At 38.4% G+C, this 21,226-nt stretch overlaps 2 protein-coding genes and 1 pseudogene across 2 annotated transcripts; 2 read left to right on the forward strand and 1 right to left on the reverse strand.

The window, feature by feature from the left end:
- The first annotated feature begins 1,700 nt into the window (after window positions 1–1,700).
- LOC140616593 (Y-box-binding protein 1-like) lies at window positions 1,701–4,324 on the forward strand (annotated as a pseudogene).
- A 52-nt stretch (window positions 4,325–4,376) lies between these two features.
- On the forward strand, window positions 4,377–7,493 carry DEFB134 (defensin beta 134). Its single transcript, XM_072797130.1, has 2 exons — window positions 4,377–4,519; window positions 6,548–7,493. The coding sequence occupies exons 1-2, from the start codon at window positions 4,462–4,464 to the stop codon at window positions 6,688–6,690; spliced, it is 201 nt and encodes a 66-aa protein (XP_072653231.1). The 5' UTR covers window positions 4,377–4,461; the 3' UTR covers window positions 6,691–7,493.
- Window positions 7,494–18,613: 11,120 nt separating this feature from the next.
- On the reverse strand, window positions 18,614–19,956 carry DEFB135 (defensin beta 135). The gene is made up of 2 exons (XM_072797131.1): window positions 19,811–19,956; window positions 18,614–18,872 (listed from the first exon to the last, which is right to left on the reverse strand). The coding sequence occupies exons 1-2, from the start codon at window positions 19,866–19,868 to the stop codon at window positions 18,703–18,705; spliced, it is 228 nt and encodes a 75-aa protein (XP_072653232.1). The 5' UTR covers window positions 19,869–19,956; the 3' UTR covers window positions 18,614–18,702.
- Window positions 19,957–21,226: the final 1,270 nt, after the last annotated feature.

Below are 21,226 nucleotides of genomic sequence, written 5' to 3' on the forward strand. Positions count from 1 at the left end.
GACATCCAACTCTTGGTTTCAGGTCAGGCTGTGATCTCAGGGTCGTGAGATTGAGCCCTCTCACTTCCCTGCTCTCTCTCTGTCTTTAAAATAAATAAATCTAAATAAGTAAATAAAAAAATAGGAAAACTTTTTGAAGATTTGTGACAACTTGAAAAAACTCACAAATGAACCATGTAGCTGAGAAACACAGAAAAAAATAGGAAAAAGTTAAGTATGTCATGAATGCATAAAACATATGTAAATACTATTCTATCACTCTATCACTTACTACTATAAAATATATTATAAATAATATATTTATATGAATATATAAGTATGTCTGCCTCTCTCTCTGTGTTCCTATGAGTAAACAAAATAAAACAATATTTAATAATAAATAAATAAATAAATAAATAAATAAATAATAACAAAGAAGACAATACTCCATACCATAGTCTATGGAATATCCATCTATAGATAGTCAGATATAGCTTAAAATATTTTTCAAATATTGAAAATATAAATACAAATATTAAAAGATAAATACAAAATTCATGGCAAAAATGGGTCTGCTTAGGTCAGGGGAACAAATAGGGGATAAAATATATTCTTCTTTTATTTCATTTATCTACTTTTCCTTTCATTTTATATTTCTTTGTACCTGTCGTATCAATTTTTAAAATAAAAATAAATGTGAAACAGGCAGACATAAATAAATAAATCCAGCATAAGACCGTAATAAAAACAAACAAACAAAAAAAAAGGAAATTCATCAACCCATTGCTGCAGCTACACCAGCAAGTGTAAAAGTTGCACTTTTTTGCAAAATACTTTTTTTAAAGATTTTATTTATTTATTCATGAGAGACAGAGAGAGAGAGAGGCAGAGACACAGGCAGAGGGAGAAGCAGGCTCCCTATGGGAACCTAATACGGGACTTGATTCCCAGGCCCGGAATCACACCCTGAGCCCAAGGCAGATGCTCAACGGCTGAGCCACCCAGGCATCCCTGCAAAATACTTTTTAGGTCATAATGAAAATGCAGCTTTTATGTAGCAGGTGTAAGATTGCTATAAGAAGGCATACTTATAGACTATAATGTGATTAGAGAAAAAGCAAAGTCAATTTAAAGCAAAAGGAAGGTGAAGAATCTAAAGCTGGAAATTTTAATTCCAGCAAAGGATGGTTTGATAATTTTAGAAGGAGGTTTAACTTTTAAAATGTCATGATAACAGAAAAAGAAGCTTCTGCTGACTAAGAGACAGTAAACAAATTCCCAGATGCAATGAAGAAAATGTATCTATTCTAGCATATGGGTTAAAAGAAAAAACTGTCAAAAATATTGCTACAATATTTTGTTAATGAGTACAAAATATAAAGAGATGCAAACAGGAACACCAACAACATAAATTATAGTGATAAGAAAATAAATGTGTGGATTTTTTATGCAATTAAAGTTGTTATTACCGGGATCCCTGGGTGGCGCAGCGGTTTGGCGCCTGCCTTTGGCCCAGGGCGTGATCCTGGAGATCCGGGATCGAATCCCACGTCGGGCTCCCGGTGCATGGAGCCTGCTTCTCCCTCTGCCTGCGTCTCTGCCTCTCTCTCTCTCACTGTGTGCCTATCATGAATAAATAAAAAAAAAAAAATTAAAAAAATAAAAAAATAAAAAAAAATAAAGTTGTTATTACCAACTTAAAATAGACTTAGAACTATAACATGTATGATGACAGCTTTATGGTAATCACAAGGTAAAAACCTGTAATAAATACACAAATAATAAAGAGAAAATAATAAAAGAATACCACTACAAAAAAATCAGTTAGCAAAGAAAGACAGCAAAAGAGGAAGAAAAGAATTTAAAAACCTACGAAAAAAGGAGGCACCTAGATGACCCAGTTGGTTTAGCACCTGACTTCAGCTCAGGTCTCAATGGAGACATTCAAATGGTCAACAGATAAATAAAAGGTCTTCAACATCACTAATCATCAGGGAAAATCAAATCAAAATCCAGCAATATATTATCTCACATGTGCTAGAATGGCTATTTTTTTTTTTAAAGGCAAAAGATACGAAATGTTGGCAAAGGTGGAAAAAAAGGAACTGTTGAGCACTATTTCTGGGAATGTAAATTGAGACAGCCATTATGGAAAAGAGTATAGAGATTCCACAAAAAATTAAAATTACATGTGATCAGCAATCCCATTTCTAGGTACATATCCAAAGGAAAATATATCAATATCTCAAAGAGTTAACTGCACCCTTGTGTTTGCTGCAGCATTATTTACAATAGCCAGGATATGGAAACAACCAAGTTCCATCGGCAGCAGGAGTGAGAGAGCCCCAAGAGAGCACTGAGCAGCCCCACCACTGCAGCCAGCTTACTTACCATCACACCGTGGAAGGAGCCCAGCTGCCACAGCCGGCCCCACTCACCATCACCTGCAACCTTGAACAGCGAGGCCCAGACGGAGCAGCTACCTACCGCCTCTCTCTCAGTGCTGCCGACACCAAGCCCAGCACCACCAGCAGCCCCAGGCCTCCTCATACCAGCAGCACCTGCCAGTGGGGACAAGAAGGTCATTCAAGGAAGGTTTTGAGAACAGTAAAATGGCTCAGTGTAAGAAACATACGGTTTCATCAACAGAAATGACACTAAGGAAGATGTATTTGTACACCAGACTGCCATAAACAAAAATAACCCCCAGGAAGTTCCTCTGCAGTGTTTGAGATGGAGAGACTATGGAGTTTGACGTTGTTGAAGGAGGAAAGGGAAATGTGACAGCTCCTGGTGGAGCTCCAGTGCAAGGCTATAAATACACAGCAGATGGTAACCATTACCCACGCTATTCACACAAGTACCTGCAGCAGTACCAGAATAGGGAGAATGGGAAAAGGAGGGCTGTGCACAGTTCCCACCTTAGGACATGGAGACCCTATGGGCGTCAACTCTCCTGTGCAGGGACAAGCGGTGGAGGGAGCTGACAAGCAGGGTGCAGGAGAACAAGGTAGACCAGTGAGACAGAATATGCATCAGGATTATAAACCACAATTCCACAGGGGTCCTCCTTGCTAAAGACAGCCTAAAGAGGACAGCAATGAAAAAGAGAAGGAAAAAAGGAAAACCAAGGAGAGGAGACCCAAGGTCAACAGCCACCTCCATGTCAGTACCAATACAACTTCAATTACCCAGAAAACCCTAAACCACATGATGGCAAAGAGACAAAAATAGCCAATCCACCAGCTGAGAATTTATCTGCTCTGAGGCTGAATAGGTTAGGGCTGTGTAAATACTGGTTCACCATCTCTACCATCTATACCATTGTCTGGTTTACTCATCCAATAAGAAGAAACGAATATGAAATTCTGGCAATAAGAAATACGTTTGAAGCTAAAGATCTTAAGTGCTTTGTTTTGGCCCACTTACCACATAAATGGAACTATCTGCATTATCTATGCAGCATGGGGTTTTTATTATTTTTACCTGAAGATGTCTCTTTTGGTAATGACAAATGTGTTTTCAAAAAAGGGAGGGGGGGGGACGCCTGGGTGGCTCAGTGATTGAGCGTCTGCCTTTGGCTCTGATCATGATCCTGGAGTCCTAGGATTGAGTCCTGCATCAGGCTCACCACAAGGAGCCTTGCTTCTCTCTCTGCCTATGTCTCTGCCTCTCTTTCTGTGTCTCTCATGAATAAATAAATAAAATCTTTAAAAAAAAAAAAAAAGAAAGCTTGAGCTTTTTTCTCAATATACCTTTAAAGTTTTTAAGTTGTTTCATATCTGGCCAAGTTGAGATTTTTAAGAGTCTCATTTTTAATTTGTAATAAAATTTTACAACTTGATTTTTTTCAAAAAAAAAAAAAAACAAAAAGCAAACACCTGTTAATAAAGGTCTTAAATAATTGTCAGAAAGAAAAGATATGAAAACAACCTCAGAGACTGTCAATGCTAAGTGGATAAAGAAGATATGGGATGGGACACCTGGGTGGCTCAGTCGGTTAAAAGCCTGATTCTTCATTTCAGCTCAGGTCATGATCTCGGGATGGTGAGATCCAGCCCTGCATGGGGCTCTGTGCTCAGTGGAGAGTCTGAGATTTTCTCCCTCTCCCTCTGCCCCTATCCCCCTGCCCATGTGTGTGTGCACATGCTCTCTTTCTTTCTCTCTCTCTTAAATAAATAAATATTTTTTAAAAAATATTTTCTTTTCATTTGCTTAAAAAAGAAAAAGTACAGTTCTCAGATCTCCAGGAGTACCTTTGGAAAATGCAGGTGGGGGAGCAGTGCCTTTGTCAATAGGAAAAGCTGTCAAACGGGAAAGGGCTGTCAATTTTTTCCTCACATAAGCATTGCCAACTCCTCTGCCTCAGGGAAGATCAGTGACCTGAGAGGTTTGTATGGGAGGGCGCACTCAACCTTCTCTTACTATACTCTGACAGCCAGAGTAAGATCCTGCCACCAGCCTCAACAGAGGCTCCCAGCCATGAAGCCTCTCCTCGTTGTGCTTATCTTGCTCTTCTTTTGGGACCCAGTGCTGGCAGGTAAAATGGGGAACTGGTGTGGCGGGGAGGGAGTCATTTGTCTAGAAGAGCAATTCCGCCAAGCAGACCTATAAACGTCTTCCCACCATGAATCCTTCTATTTTCAAAGTAGGAATCAATATCAATCGGTTTGATGTTAGCAAGACCTGAGCTTAAATCTTGGCTCCCCAGCTTGTGTTAGCCATGCAGTTTGAGACAAAAGTCTAATTATCTCTGAATCTTAGTTTCTTCATTCACAAAGTGGCAATAATACCAACCTCAGCGTCTTGCAAGGATTAAATGTGATAATGTTTGGAATAAGCCCGTATGTAATATGTACAGTACTGACTCATGAGAGCTATCATTATATTGTCATTAGTAATGCCCCATCCTGTTTTGCCACTATTGTTTACTCTCCAATTTAGGAACATGTCTAGGCATAATAGTCAAAACCAGCAAATAGCAATAACACAATTTGTTAGGCTTTCTAATTTACTGAAATTGTTCATAGTTAATTTATTATCTGCAGATGCCTTAGATAACAGAGAAACAGATTTGGAATTGCTTGTTCCAAAAGAATTAATAAGCTTTATGTGCTAATGAGATGAGATAGCAAGTAGAGAGACATGAGAGACACGGAGCACTGGCTGGTCTCAAACTTTAGCTTGACGATATTCATTACTGACTTTTGAAGTCTCTTCTTGAATATTCTCTTCACTCAGTGCTACTGAATCAGTCCAAATACATATGTTATAGTATCCCTTTAATTTCTCACCCTCCTGCAAGTAATCTCTAGGAAGATGAACCACATTTTGGGGTCAGGTGACTCAATAGGCTGGATTTAAGAATCCATACAATCCAGGCCTCTTGAAGCTGTTGATGAGACTAATTCCACTATGGTTTATGGGGATGGATTCATGGCCTCTAGACAGCCAACAAGGTAGTCTACAATGTTGCCTTTAGTGCCCGACACATTCCCAAAGCTCATCACTTCCATAGGAATTTCTTGTCATTTTATGTAAACCTCTACATTTCATTTTCTCAGGCTTTCATCTTGCCAGCTAAGTAACCCTAATCCCTTTTCTCCCTATAGGATGGTTATCCTCCAGGGCATGATGACATGCATAGGATATGTGTTGACTCAAAATTTCTACAGATGATCAAATATTTTACACTTTTCATTTTAACACCTTCTTACATATAGAAATAAAGTTATTCATATTTTGATAATTCTACAGAATAGCATGTCTATAAAAGTATAAACTCAGCTCAAAATGCCTTGGGCCCCAGTAAGATATAGTAAATCTTCAGAATATATTTCATCCTCCCCTGAACTCATAATGTCACCCTATGCTGCAAATGCTTCACTGGACTTGTCATGTTTTCTTCTCTCTTGTAGATATTTTGTGTTTCTTCTCTTTTTCATCTAGACTGAAAATTCTTTGACATTAAGGTCTATATCATACTCAAATCTGTACCCCAACAGTACCCGGAGTTATAAAAATTGGTTTTGTAATGAATACATAATTAAATAATGAGTGAATGACTACATGCATAGGTAACCTGATTGAGTATATTAACTGACCGATTTGGGCAAACTTCCAAATTACCAATTATCTTAGCTCAGCTACCATAACAAAATGCCACAAATTGCGTGGTTTAAACAAATATTATTTTCTCACAGTCCTGGAGGCTGGAGGGTCCAAAATCAACTGTAGGCTGATTCAGTTTCTGATGAGAGCTACCTTCCTGGCTTTTAGACAGTCAACCTCTCCACCATCCTACACCCTACACTTACAACCTCAATTAACTTTAGTTACCTCTGAGACTCCCTCTCTTCAAATATAATCAGATTGGAGTTTAGGGTTTTAACATATGAATGGAGGGGGAGGGGGAGGTGAAGGGAAGCTGTAGGGTTTTTTTTCCAGTTACAGAAACAATCATTATAATCAAGTCTCCTTGGAATCCAGTTTGATAAAAATGGAGGTACTAATTCCACAGTCCAAAGAGACTCATAGTGAATTATCTTTCCATTCATTTTCTTTCCAGGTTTGAATCCACTGTCATCAGAAATACACAGGAAATGCTATGGGAATGGTATCTGCAGACTTGAGTGCTTTACAAGTGAAATGTTAGTTGACTACTGTCTGTTTCAACTAGAGTGCTGTATCAAAGGAAACCCGGAGCCCTGACAGGAGAAGCCAGTGAATGCCAATTAACTTGAATATCCTTGACATCCTCTCCACCATCTTTTACACAGTCAGAGAATTTAGATTAAACTGTGACACTGTGATGTGCCCACAGCTGTTGGGTTTTAGTATTTTTTAAATAAGCCATCAGAATCTTGTGTTTGAAAAGCTGAGCTGCTGCCTTCCTAAAGACAGCTAAGCTTCTCATGAAAACTTAGGATATATTTTCTCACTTCAAAGTGATATCTATTTTCTTCTCAGCACCTATTTCTCTCTTTACTCATAGAAAGGATGTCTTAATTATTTATAGAGGCTTCAAATTGTAGAAACATCATTTTACACCTAGGCTTTACCCTACCATTCCTTCAGCTCCCCATTCACCTTCTCTGTGGACTGTGCATCTTAGGAAAAAGGTCTGCCCTGGCCCCCTGATGACCTTGTATATTTCTCACTAAACTACATAGGCAAGGTTTAACTGCCAAGCTGGCCCAAGTCTTGGCTGAGTTGGACTCTGTAGTTCTTCATGAAACACAAGGGAAAAGGGCAGTCATAAACCAGGTTCTCAGCCCTTCCTGGTTTCAGAAAGTGAAAGCATAGTACTTTCCACCTCAACCTCCTTAGGTTCAGCTACAGATTATCCAACCACTTGGCTATGGTTCATAGTTGACTCCTCAGCAGCAGAGTGACCCAAAATCTCTGCTATCCATCATGTGGCCCCTTTGTTGGGTGCATCCTGTAGCACTAGGAGGTAACACCATGCTGATCTTGCTTTGTTGTATGTGTAAGTAATAAATTTTCTAAGTTCATTTGGACTCACTGTTTTCTTTACCAGCCAAACTTATGAAGATGTAATAGGCAAAACTACAACTTCTTTGTGGTGCTGGTTATCCTACTAACTATAGTGATTCTATTGAATATCTGCCTAATTGCTCAACACCATCAATCTACATACAGATGCATGAGTGTGGAGTTCTGCACCTACTGTTCAGCACAAAGGGTCCACTGGCAAAGAGGATAGATTCTGGATATGGAGCAATTTTCTTTAATTTCAGTGCTGAATACATCACATTGAATGATTTTCGTCAATAGATGAGTGGATGGATCAATAGATGAATGGAGGGATGCCTGGGTGGCTCAGCGGTTAAGGGTCTGCCTTTGGCTCAGGGCATGATCCTGGGGTCCCAGGATCAAGTTCTGCATTAGGCTTCCTGCAGAGAGCCTGCTTCTCCCTCTACCTATGTCTCTGTCTCTCTTTCTGTGTCTCCTAAAAATAAATAAATTTTTAAAAATCTATAAAAAAAATAGATGAATGGATTTCAAAGATAGACTGCGTGAACTTATTCCTGAGAATGTTTCAAGTAAAAAGAGAAAACAAAAAAATAACATACATACACACACACACACACACACACACACACACACACTGGAATATTGGTCATAAAAAACAATGAGGTCTTGCTATTTGTAACAACATGGATGGACTTAGAGGGCATTATGGTAAGTGAAATAAGTCAGACAGAGAAAGACAAATACCATATGATTTCACTTATATGTGTAATCTAAAAAACAAAACAAATGAACAAACAAAATAGACTCTTAAATGCACAGAACAAACTGGTTGCCAGAGGAGAGGTAGGTTAGGGGATGCTGAAATAGATGAAGGGGATTAAGAAGCATAAACCTCCAGTTATAAATAAAATAAGTCACAGTGATAAAAAATACAACATAGAGAATAGAATCAATAATATTGTGATAATGTTGCAAGATGACACCTGGTGACTACACTTGTCGCTATGAGCATTGAGTAATGTGGAAAATTGTTGAATCACTATGATGTGCACCTGAAACTAATATAACATTGTATGTCAATTAAACTACAATAATAAATAAGAAGATAAACTAAAGAAAGAATAAAAGTGATATGACATTTTTTATTCTAGAAGTTGGAATAGAGATTCTGAGAAGACTCAAGAACTATTAAAGGTCTGTCTTTAAGGAAATTCATTTTTACTTAGAGTTGACTTAAATAAGAAATGCAACTGATACGTATCTATTAGCCAAGAAGCCGGTGAACTAGAATTGCCTATAAAGATTCAGAGATCAGGGCAACAACCACAGAGATTTTAACCTGATCTTCTCCTTCCCTCAGCTTATCTTGAGTGAGACAAGATAGCATAGAGAAAATCCATTGCTTTCCCTAGTGTTCCCAGGGACTGTCTTCACCAATTCCTTCCTGTGATCATAAGCCAGGAGGATAGAAACATCCTCTACTCCCTCCTCCTTTCATATGTCACGCGATGTTGGGACAGCCTCCATAGTTTGAAAGTGTCCTAAAATCAGATAGAATATAAAAATGATCATGTAGGGCTGCTTAATTGGATTGGAATCCTATAAAGAGCAGGGTGTTGATTTTCTGATGCTTGCTATTTCAGAACATTTATCATTCAGGATTTGCATTTCAAATCCTGTTAGCTTGTCTAAATATTGGAAGCCCCCATTCATTTGTATATTAGCTTAAATGTGCAACTCATGCTCTTCTGAGTCAATAACTATGAATTATTTGCTTTACTCCAAAGAGTGCATTCTCTTTTTTAGTTTCTCAAAGAGCAATTTTGAATTGTCAGGTAAATGGCAGATTTGGATTGTCTTGTCTTTGGATTTAGTTATTGAAGAATTTTTGTGACCTTTTGTGATGTCATGTTTCCTTCATTCTCCATGCTCCTTGGAGCTTGTGTTGCTGATCTCACAGCTCAAGTAACAATGTCCTCCTCCAATCATTACTAGCCGCATTCAGATGGGAGATACTTTTTGTTGGTATATTTTGCCTATCTGGGGCTTTCTCTGACCTTGTATGATACAACTGCTCCATACTTCAAATATGCAGTTTTAGAAGAATTCTTAAGTTTTTATGTCTTCTCTCAAAATTCAATGCACCAGAGTGATTGCTAGAAAACTTGTTTTCCCAAAGGTAGCACTACAACCCAAAATTTTGATTTCTCCCTTGTCGTAGATTTTGGCTTCCCTACTGTATGCACTCCCATCTACCAGGGCTCACTCTCGCCACCACCCTTAGAAGTACATACAAAGAGCCATTCACAGAGTAGGGAAATATGAGTTTGGCACTCAAGAAATTAGGAGAGCCTGCAGGCCAGGTGGTTACCATTACACATCTATTAGCATGACCAAAACTCAGAACACTGACAGCAACAGTGCTGGCACGGATGTGGAGTAACAGGAACTCTAATCATTGCTGGTGGGAATGCAAATGGTACAGCCCTTTCAGAAGACTGAGAGCTTCTTTAAAAACTAAACATACTCTGATCATATGATCTAGCTATCACACTCATTGGTATTTATCTCCAACAATAAATGTAACAAATGTATCACTCTAGTGCAGTATGGTGAAAGTGGAAGAGGCTGGGCAGGGGGATGGGGGAGCAGTGAGTAAATGGGAATTTTTTTTTAATTGTTATTTATTTATGATAGTCACACAGAGAAAGAGAGGCAGAGACATAGGCAGATGGAGAAGCAGGCTCCATGCACCAGGAGCCCGACGTGGGACTCGATCCCGGGTCTCCAGGATCGCGCCCTGGGCCAAAGGCAGGCGCCAAACCGCTGCGCCACCCAGGGATCCCAGTAAATGGGAATTTTTTGGTGAACTTAAAACTGCTTTAAACAAGTACAATCTATGTTGATAGTGGAGGCTGGGCAGGGGGAGAGGGGGGCAGTGAATAAATGGGAATTTTTCAGTGAACCTAAAACCATTATAAACAAGTACAATAGATGTTAAAATACCAAAAAAAATAAGGAATGATACTAATATATCAGCTGTTAATACATGATACAACATGGATAAATGGCAAATGCATTATGTTAAATTTAAGAAGCCTAATTTCACTGGTTACATGCTGTTTGATTCCATTGCAATGCCATTCTGAAAATGGCAAAACTATAGGGCCGGAAAACAGGTCAGTGATTGTCAAGAACTGAGGGCAACAGGAGGTTTTCTACAAAAGCATATGAAAAAATATTTGGGGATGACACAATTGCTCTATACGTTGGTTGTGGTGTGGTCACACAACTATGTTTGTTTGTCAACACTTAAAGATGAACACTCTAAAAGAGGTTATGTTTACTCGACGCATATTACTCCTTAAGGAAAACAAGTAAGAAAGTGTAAAGTTTTTTTTAAAGGAGTAAACGTATCTTTATTTGCAGATGACACAATTGTTTATGTAGAAAATCATAAAACATAACTCAGAAATATTAGAATTAGTGAGTTTAACAAAGTTATAGAATGCAAAGTTGTCATAAAATCAATTGTATTTTTATACACTAGCAGCAAAAGAAAAATGAAAAGCATTGCAGCAATAAATAAAAGAAGACCTAAATGGAAGACATATTATATTCATGAATTGGAAGACTCAACATTGTTACAAGGTGTCAGTTCTTTCTAAAATGACCTATAGATGCAACATAATCCCAGGAGATTTTTTTTTATTGAAAACAACAAACTGACTCTAAAGTTGATATAGAAATGCAAAGGATGCGGCACCTGCGTGATTCAGTTGGTTAAGCAGCTGATTCTTGATCTCAACTCAGGTCTCCATCTGAGTCATGAGTTTGAGCTCCACGATGGGTTCCATACTGGATGTGGAGCCACTTAAAAGAGAAGAAAGAAAAAAAAGAAAGAAAGAAAGAGAGAGAGAGAGAGAGAGAGAAAGAAAGAAAGAGAAAGAAGAAAGAAAGAAAGAAAGAAAGAAAGAAAGAAAGAAAGAAAGAAAGAAGAAAGAAAGAAAGAAAGAAAGAAAGAAAGAAAGAAAGAAAGAAAGAAGAAAGAAAGAAAGAAAGAAAGAAAGAAAGAAAGAAAGAAAGAAAGAAAGAAAGAAAGAAATTAAGGGAAAAAAAGACAAAGGACCTAGAATTTTACATGATATTGAAATAGGTAAATCAAACTATAGAAATATCACTATATAAATTTAAGACTTATTATGAAAGGCAGCATGATACTATTTAAGGATTGACTAATGGAACAGAATGGAGAACCCAGAAATTTGATTTAGTGCAAAGTTGCCAAGGATATCAAATGGGAAAAGAGCAATATCTTCAATGCATGCCTGCTGGAGCAACTTAATATTCACGTAGAAAAAAAGAAATACTTTGTCCCCCACCATATTCAAAAATTAATTCTAGATAGATAATAGTAGTAAATATAAAATCTAAGTTCACAAGAGAACAGAGAAGAATATTTTTATGACTTGGGATAGGCGAAGGTTCTTAGGACATAATAAAACAATAACCCAAAAAGGAAAAACATTTATGAATTTAACTTTTAACAAAATTTAAGACTACCAAACATCAAAACACACCATTCAAAAAATAAGAGGAAGAAAAATGAAGATTAAGAAGCCAATAATAAAAGAAAAAAAAAACAATAAAAATGGCAAAAGATGTAAACATGCACTTGGCAAAAGAAATATAGAAATTGTCAAGAATCACATTAAAAATCTTTTCTTGGGATCTCTGGGTGGCGCAGCGGTTTGGCGCCTGCCTTTGGCCCAGGGCGCGATCCTGGAGACCCGGGATCGAACCCCACGTCAGGCTCCCAGTGCATGGAGCCTGCTTCTCCCTCTGCCTGTGTCTCTGCCTCTCTCTCTCTCTCTCTCTCTGTGACTGTCATAAATAAATAAAAAAAATATATTAAAAAAAATCTTTTCTTTTGGTCAGTAAATGCAAACTATGGTGACATTGAGATATCACTGCACATACACACTGCAAAGGCTAAAAATTAAATAAGCTAATACCACCAAATATTGGCAAGAATGTGGAAAAACCAGAACTGTCATATATTATTGGTAGAGGTATAAAATGTACAGCCACCTCAAAAAAAGCTCTCAAGGGCAGCCCTGGTGGCTCAGCGGTTTAGCGCCACCTTCAGCCCAGGGTATGATCCTGGAGACCAAGAATCGAATCCCACATCGGGCTCCCTGCCTGGAGCCTGCTTCTCCCTCTGCCTGTGTCTCTGCCTCTTTCTCTCTGTGTGTCTCTCATGAATAAATAAAATATTTTTTAAAAAGCTCTCAAGTTTTCTTATACAATTAAATATACATCCATGCAACAGAATATTTGGAAAATTAAAAATGAAATATCGGTTCATGCTACAACATGGATGAATCTTGAAAATCTTATACTAAATGAAAAAAGCCAGTGGGAAAAAAATCCATATTGTATGATTCCATTTATATGATATGTTCAAATGAGGAAAATCAAAAGAAGACTAGTGGTTGGCCAGTGCTGATTGAGGATGTAAAGAAATAGAGTCTTAGGAGTCAAATTGTATCTCCCAAAATTCATATTTTGAAGTCCTAATTCCTAGTACCTCAGAATTTGACCTTCTTTTAAAAGACTGTTGTAGGTATTAGGATGAGGTCATTAGGATGGGCTCTAATCCAATATGATTGGTGTCCTTATAAAAAGGACAAATTTGGACACAGATATGCACACAAGGGGGAAAAATACACATGAAAATACATAGAGATTAGGGCAATGTTTCCATAAACTGAGGAACACCAACAAAACGTCTAAAGCTAGGTGAGGGGCTTCTAGGTGGCTCAGTGTTTGAGCATCTGCCTTCGGCTCAGATCGTGATCCTGGGATCCTGGGATCCAGTCCTGCATCGGGCTCCCTGCAGAGAGCCTGCTTTTCCCTCTACCTATGTCTCTGCCTCTCTCCGTGTGTCTCTCATGAATAAATAAATACAAATCTTAGAAAAATAAAAAATAATTCTAAAAAGCTAGACAAAAAGCATGAAGCATCTTCTCTCTTCCAGCCTTCAGAAGGAACCAACTTTGCTGATATCCCAATGATATAATACATTTCCATCATTTAAGCCACGTGGTTTGTGGTACTTTCTTGTAGCAGCCCCAGCACACTAACACAGGAAGGACTGTGACAGAGTTTCTTTGGGGAGTGATAAAAACATCCTAAAAAAAAAAAAAAATCCTAAAGTTGGTTGGGTGACAGCTGCACAACTCCGTGACTGTGCTAAAAAGCACTGAATTGTACAATTGTTCAGATTAAGAGGGTGAATTTTATGGTATTGTAGAGTGTGAATTATACATCAGTAAAAATGTTTCAAAGAAAACTAAACTAAACATACAACTACCCTATGTCTGAGAAATTCCATGCATAGGTATTGACCCAAGAGAAATAAAAGCTTATCTTCACAAACAGATTTTGTGAAGAATCTATTTTGAAACGGATTTTCATTGCACCTTTAGCACAATAGTTAAAAAGTAGAACCACCCAGATGTGCATCCAGAGAAGAATGGATAAACAAACTGCAGTAAACCACACCATAGAATAGTACTCAGCAATGAAAAGGAATGGACTATAGATACAGGCAACATCATAGAAGAGCCTGAAGAGTTATGTATATGGAGGGAAAAATTAGAGTGCATACTCTAATGATACATATATGTGAAGTTCTAGAATAGGTAAACCTAACCTATGATTAATATAAAACATAATAGCAATTGCTCCTCAGGAAACAGAAAGTTGTGGCAGATAACTGGAAAAGGGAATGAGGAAACTTTCTGGAGTGATGTAAGTGTTTGATATCTTGATAAGGTTCAGATTACATAGGTACATGCATGCAACAAAGCTCTTTGAATAGTCCACTTAAGATCTGTGTATTTCATTGTATGTAAGTTTTCTAATGTAAAAAAAACTATTGCACACTAATTAATGATATAATTTTGAAGTATTTAGTGACTAGTGTACTGATGTTTGTAACTTACTTTGAAATGCATCCATAGTTAGATGGATCAGTGGATAACTTTTTTACATCCACAGAAATAAGTTTTTTGTGTGGAGCTAAAGGCCTGATATTGGCTGTCATCTGTTGGCATAAATTCAGTTGTATGTGAAGAAAGAGATGTGAAGAAAATATTTTGCAAATGTTCCTGGAAGGAGTGAGGAATGTGGAGTCAGTAGAATGGTATCTCTTTCCTTTCTTGGCCACATAAACATTTGCTTGAGTCCAGTGCAGAGTCTGCAGGAAGTAGCAGTAAATGCTGTTTTCAAAAGGGACTCTGTGAGACCTGAGGCCATGAGTAGCATTGATCCGATGCTGACATGATGAAAACAAAAACAAAAACACAGCACAGCATTACTTACTATCTCAGTATGAATTACAGCATGAGGCTGGCTCAGTGGAGTCTGCAGGGAATGTGGCAGTCCTTTCTTTTGCCCTACAGAATATGAAGAGACATCAGTGTGAACAGAGCAGTACCAATCTGTGACAGCTACAAAGGGAAGATCCCACCTCCAAATTTCCAAAAGTAGACACCAACACCAGGACTCAAACAAGAAAAGCATGAAAGAATTTTTAGAGAGGTCTCAGAAGACATATCCTAGGGCTCTGGTAGACAAGATGAAGTAGACAAGATGAAAAGCACAACCTAGTATATAACTCCATCACCATTCAGGGGCCTGGTGGAACTCATATATCACAGATGGCTATTAAGTTAGAAAAATTAATTCTAGCCTATTTTAATCTACTCTATTCCACAAACATGTATGGATCGAATGAACCCACAATAGCAAACACTAAAAAAGGAAAAGAAGGCAAAAGAAAAGGGGGGAGTAAAAAGGAAAAAAATAAGGGACTTTCTGGGTGGCTCAGAGGTTTAGCACCTGCCTTCAGCTCAGGGCGTGATCCTGGAGTCCTGGGATCAAGTCCCACATCAGGCTCCTGGCATGGAGCCTGCTTCTCCCTCTGCCTGTGTCTCTGCCTCTCTCTCTCTCTCTCTCTCTCTCTCTCTCTGTGTGTGTGTGTTTCATGAATAAATAAATAAAATCTTTTTTAAAAAAAAGAAGAGGACAAAGAAGGAGGAGAAGTAGCAGTAGATGTTGTAGAAAGAAGAAGTGGAAGAAGAAAGGGAGAAGAAGGTGGAGGAGGAGAAAGGGAAAGGAGAGGAAGGAGAAAAGGTCCTGTTTATTGGTTGTAGTAGATAAAGAAGGAACCACCAATATTACCTACTCTTCCCAACTGAACAAGACACTCTCAGGATGGATGTAACTGATGGCAGAAGTGATGTTAATAACATTAAAATATGAGTTGCCTGTGTATATCATCACCTTTGTCCTTTTCTTAGAAGAGCCAAAAGACTCTAATTCAGTCTTAGGAAGTAATCTGCAAGGGTGGGTACCTGACTCATCAAAGCAGTCATCAAAGCTCCATACTTTGACAATGTCCCCTCTCAAGAGTTTGCCCATCAAGAGCAAATCTATTCCTTCTTTCCTTGTCATATTGGAAGAACTGCTTCTCTCTCATTGGCTTAATTCTTCCTAAACCTATTCAAGAAATGGGGTGGGGGTGCCTGGGTGGCTCAGCGGTTGAGCATCTACCTTTGGCTCAGGGCATGATCCCAGAGTCCCAGGATCAAGTCCCACATTGGGCTCCCTGCATGGAACCTGTTTCTCCCTCTGCCTGTGTCTCTGCCTCTCTCTCTCTCTCTGTATCTCTCATGAACAAATAAATGTTTTTTAAATAAATAAATAAATAAATAAATAAATAAATAAATAAATAAATAAAAATTTTTAAAAAAGAAAGAAAGAAAACTAAACCCAAAGAAACTTTAAAATAAAAAAGAAATAGGGGACTGCTCTTGCACTGTTGGTGGGAATGCAAACTGGTACAGCCACTCTGGAAAACAGTATGGAGATTCCTCAAGAAGTTAAAAATAGACCTATGACCCAACAATTGCACTATTGGGTATTTACCCCAAAGATACAGATGTAGTAAATGATGAGACATTTGTACCCCAATGTTTATAGCAGCAATGTCCACAGTAGCCAAACTGTGGAAGAGCCATGATTTCCTTCAACAGAAGAATGGATAAAGAAGATTATATATATATATATATATATATATATATATATATATATATATATAAATGGATATATATATATATATATATAATTGATACCTACTATTTGCTTCGACATGGATGAAACTGAAGGGTATTATGCTGACTGAAATAAGTCAATCAGAGGAAGAGTCATCATATGGTCTCAGTCATATGTGGAATATAAGAAATAGTGAAAGGGACTATAAGGGAAAGGAGGGAAACAGAGCGGGGAAAAATTAGAGAGGAAGACAAACCATGAGAAACTCCTAAATCTGGGAAACAAACAAAGGGTTGTAGAGGGGAGAGGTGTAGAATGGATGGGGTGACTAGGTGAAAAGGAGGGCACTTGATGGGATAAGCACTGGGTTATATGTTGACAAATTGAATTTAAACAAAATATTTTTTTAAATGGGGGCTGAATTGCTATTAACTTGAAGGATTTATCTCGCTTATGATGATAAAATTTAACAATATTTAAGAATGGAAACATTTTTATGGTTTGGTCATAGCAAACAGTACAAAATTTCTCTATGCATTACAAGTTACAAAATCCTCCTTGTTTAAGCATAAATACATTCAACATTATTTTATTTTATTACTTCCAATGTCAAATAATGAGAGTTTCTTAGGAGGTTCCCAAATAGAAAAGGTTAGACAATCCAATAGAAAAATGGATAAAACTCTTGAATTTTATCCATCACAAATAAGGATATCTAAATGGCCAATAAATACATAAAGAGGTACACAGCTTCATTAGTCATCAATAAAATGCAAATTAAAGGGATCCCTGGGTGGCGCAGTGGTTTGGCGCCTGCCTTTGGCCCAGGGCACGATCCTGGAGACCCGGGATCGAATCCCACGTCGGGCTCCCGGTGCATGGAGCCTGCTTCTCCCTCTGCCTGTGTCTCTGCCTCTCTCTCTGTGTGTGTGTGACTATCATCAATAATAAATGAAAATTTTAAAAAAATAAAAAATAAAAAAATAAAATGCAAATTAAGGCACCACATGCCTTCACTTCACCACTCTTCAGAGTGGAGAGAATAAAAAGACAGAAAATACTAGTTGTGAAAAAGGATGGAAAAAAGCAAGAAGTGTCAGACACTTCCTGGTAGTATAAATTGATATAACCAATTTAGAAGACAATTTAGCAACATCTACTAAAGTGGAATATATGCATGGCTTATAACTAGCAATTTCAATCCTGAGTATATACCCACAGAAATGCTTGTATATAAGCCTCAAAAAACATGAATGTTTATCACAGCACTATTTATAAGAGCCAAAACCTAGAAACTGTACAAATGACCATCTACACAGGAATATTCAAATATTCTCCAGTGTAATACTATACAACATTAAAAATGAATAAATTGACAATGTCAGTTAATGTCATAAAATAATGTAGATTAGAAGAAGCCAGGCACAAAGTATTATCTTCTATATGATTCTCCTTATATAAAATTCAAAAATAGGTGCCAGGGTTTATGCTATTAGAAACCAGGCTAGATATTATCCTTTGTGGAATAGTGACTAGTAGTGACCAAGATATTGTAATATTCTCATTTCCATCTGGGTGCAGTTTACGTGAGCATATTAAATTTGTGAAATTCACGAAGATGTTTACTTGCTATTCGTATGCTTTTCTGATTGTATCATACACTTCAAAAAAAGTTTTTAGGAAATGCTTAATAAGGAATAAATTAACGAAAAGAAAAATAGTGAAGACAAGAAATTTAACCAAGAGATTATTTCTGGGGTGCCCGGGTGGCTCAGTCGGTTGAGCGTCTGCCTTTGGGTCAGGTCATGATCTCAGGGTCCTGGGATCGAGTCCCACATCAGGCTCCCTGCTCCAAGAGGATCCTGATTCACTGCACTTGTGTTCTCTCTCTTTTTCTGTCTCTCAAATAAATAGGTAAAATCTTTTTAAAAAGAAAAGAGAGAGATTATTTCCATAGGAAAGACCTTGAATTGCCTCTAAATAAAGAGAAACAAAGCAGACACAGAAACGCAGACCAGCTAAAACATCATTTTAATGGGATGGTACAACTGAGAAGGATTTGGGTCTCCAGAGGAAATCAGCAGGAACCTCAAATACTTGGCACTACTTTCCAATCTGTACAGGTAAATACTTTTTGTTAATGCAGCACAAACGTGTAATATCACAAAGAATATGATATTCTTCACTTTTCCCACATGATTTCTTGCAAACACCTTTTGTTCGCCAGCATGTAGAAAAGACTCTTCTTATATACGCATTCGGTCCACTTCTAACTGTCAACGGAAACGAGGGTTAATGCACAGGGTACTACAGGGTCGTGATACCATGGATAAATCAGATTGCATCAGATTATTGTTTATAACTTTTTAATGGTAAATTGGGTATCAAAACATCCCAGTCATGTTATGGCTGAATGCCTGCTTTTCAGTGGCTCTTACTTCCAGAGAACCTTTTATAAGTCATCAGTTCCCATGGTCCCCATTTACCTGAATCACTAATCAACTATATGCAGGCAGCAGGGCCCAGCATATCCAGCTCAGAATTCTGTCGTGGAAACATTTAGACCTCTTGAATATGAAGGTCTGGGCAGCCTTCTGCAGACCCCAACAAACCACAAGCAAAACAGCTTTTGAGAATCTCCACTTTAGTGACTTACTATCAGGTTGCTAGTTTCTGTCCAGAGGAGTAAATTGTGACCCCTCCCACCAATGTTCCCAAGGATCCCATCATACCATAAAGTTAAAACTTTGGAGCAACCCGCACTGTTTGTTGATTCTGCTCAACATCAAATTTGCCTAGGCTTCTAAATGTGTGGAAAGTAATCCTGGTAACTGACTTAGGAGTGCAAATTCTAAGAGTCCTGAAGGAATGACCCCTTCCCACCCCCAAATCCTACCTGTCTTCTACAGGTCTCATACTTTTTCTCTGTCCCACTTCTGCCAATACTATCAAACCAATTTTCCCTTCAAACTTCACAGACTCCCCAGACCAAAGTCCAGAACCATTTTCTTCACTGGAGAGAGCCACCTCCTGTTATGTGTCCTTGAAGGGCATCTCCATTTTCTGGAATAGCCCAAAGTGTCCATCTCTGTTCACCTCCCTTCCTGTTTCAACTTCCTTCATCCAAGTTCTGCTTTCTTCTCACTCTTGTAGAAGCCCGCACCCTGTTTCCCTTCACCATTTATAGTACAGGAAGGAGATTTCATTTTACCTGGTGGAACACAGGAGAGTAACACAAGGACCACAAGGACCAAGAGTAAGCTCTTCATAGCTGAACCAATCAGCAAAGAGGCAGCTGGAAGGCGAGAGGGAGTCACTCTATATGTAGCTCTCTTGACATGGGGACCTGCATGGCTAGTGAACCTTTCAGGAACGAGAACATCTGCTTGCTCCATTGAGCAGTCCAATACGTTAAAGCTCTAACTTTGAACATGACATTTCATCATTAAAATCTACTTCCTTAGTGCCACTTGCATGCCGGCAACTGAACTCACACTGTGTTCACACTGTGTGAACAGCCCTATTCTAGGCCCTGAGAGGATGCTGTGTGAGTATCTTTGTATCTTCATTGTACATCCACTTAACAAGTGCTTATAATGCGCAGAGAACTGTAAGGCTACCTTACATAGTTAACAAGATGTTTTCAGTAGTTGTTTTTAATCCTCTCCCTTTTGCTCTCACATACAGACAAGAAGATATTAATTTCCCATTTTAAAAGCAAAGAACATGAGTTTCAGGTGGAATAAATGACTTTCCCAAGTTGACACAGATTCTATATGGCAACAACATAATTTTTCCTGACTCCTGACTAGAGAAGAATTAAAGTATGACCCAGCCCAGTTCTAGTGTAGCCATTATCTATTTAGGGAAACAAGAGCTTCTCAAAGAGCATGGGTAAATCCCTCAAATACCACAACATGAATCTGGAGAGAACACTGCATGTTGTGGCTCCTCAGTGAGCATACCCTTTGTCCTGGGCAACGTGAAATACACAAAGAATTTATGATAGAATTCCTGCTTTGAGGCCCTGAAAGTCAACAGTGCTTGACAGTTCACAAAGTGTTTTTAGCTTGACAAAAGCTCTGATATTACACAAAGAGTACAGAACCCAGAATTAGAAATTTGAATATCAATCTGGACTCAGACTGATGAGCTTTTTATAAAGCAACTTGCTTCATCTCTTCAAACAGTAGTTTTCCCACTGGTAAAGTAGATCATACACCATCAGCGCTACCTATCCCTTATTATGAGGCCAGATAGGCAATTCTTGTGAAAAGTCCTTTATAAAATGTACATTTCTGGGACTGTTAGATCCATATAACAGAAGACATTTGAAACTAGAGATGGTAGATTGTGCCCCTCCAACCAGTGAGTAGAAGAGCCAGGACAGGAATCAATATTTCCATCATTCTATCTCGTGGTTTTTCTTTTTTTTTTTTTTTTAATTTTATTTATTTTATGATAGTCATCAGAGAGAGAGAGAGGCAGAGACACAGGCAGAGGGAGAAGCAGGCTCCATGCACCGGGAGCCCGATGTGGGATTCGATCCTGGGTCTCCAGGATCGCGCCCTGGGCCTCCAGGATCGCGCCCTGGGCCATAGGCAGGCGCCAAACCGCTGCGCCACCC

Source organism: Canis lupus, chromosome 24, assembly GCF_048164855.1.
Source record: "Canis lupus baileyi chromosome 24, mCanLup2.hap1, whole genome shotgun sequence".
NCBI classification, from domain to species: domain Eukaryota; kingdom Metazoa; phylum Chordata; class Mammalia; order Carnivora; family Canidae; genus Canis; species Canis lupus.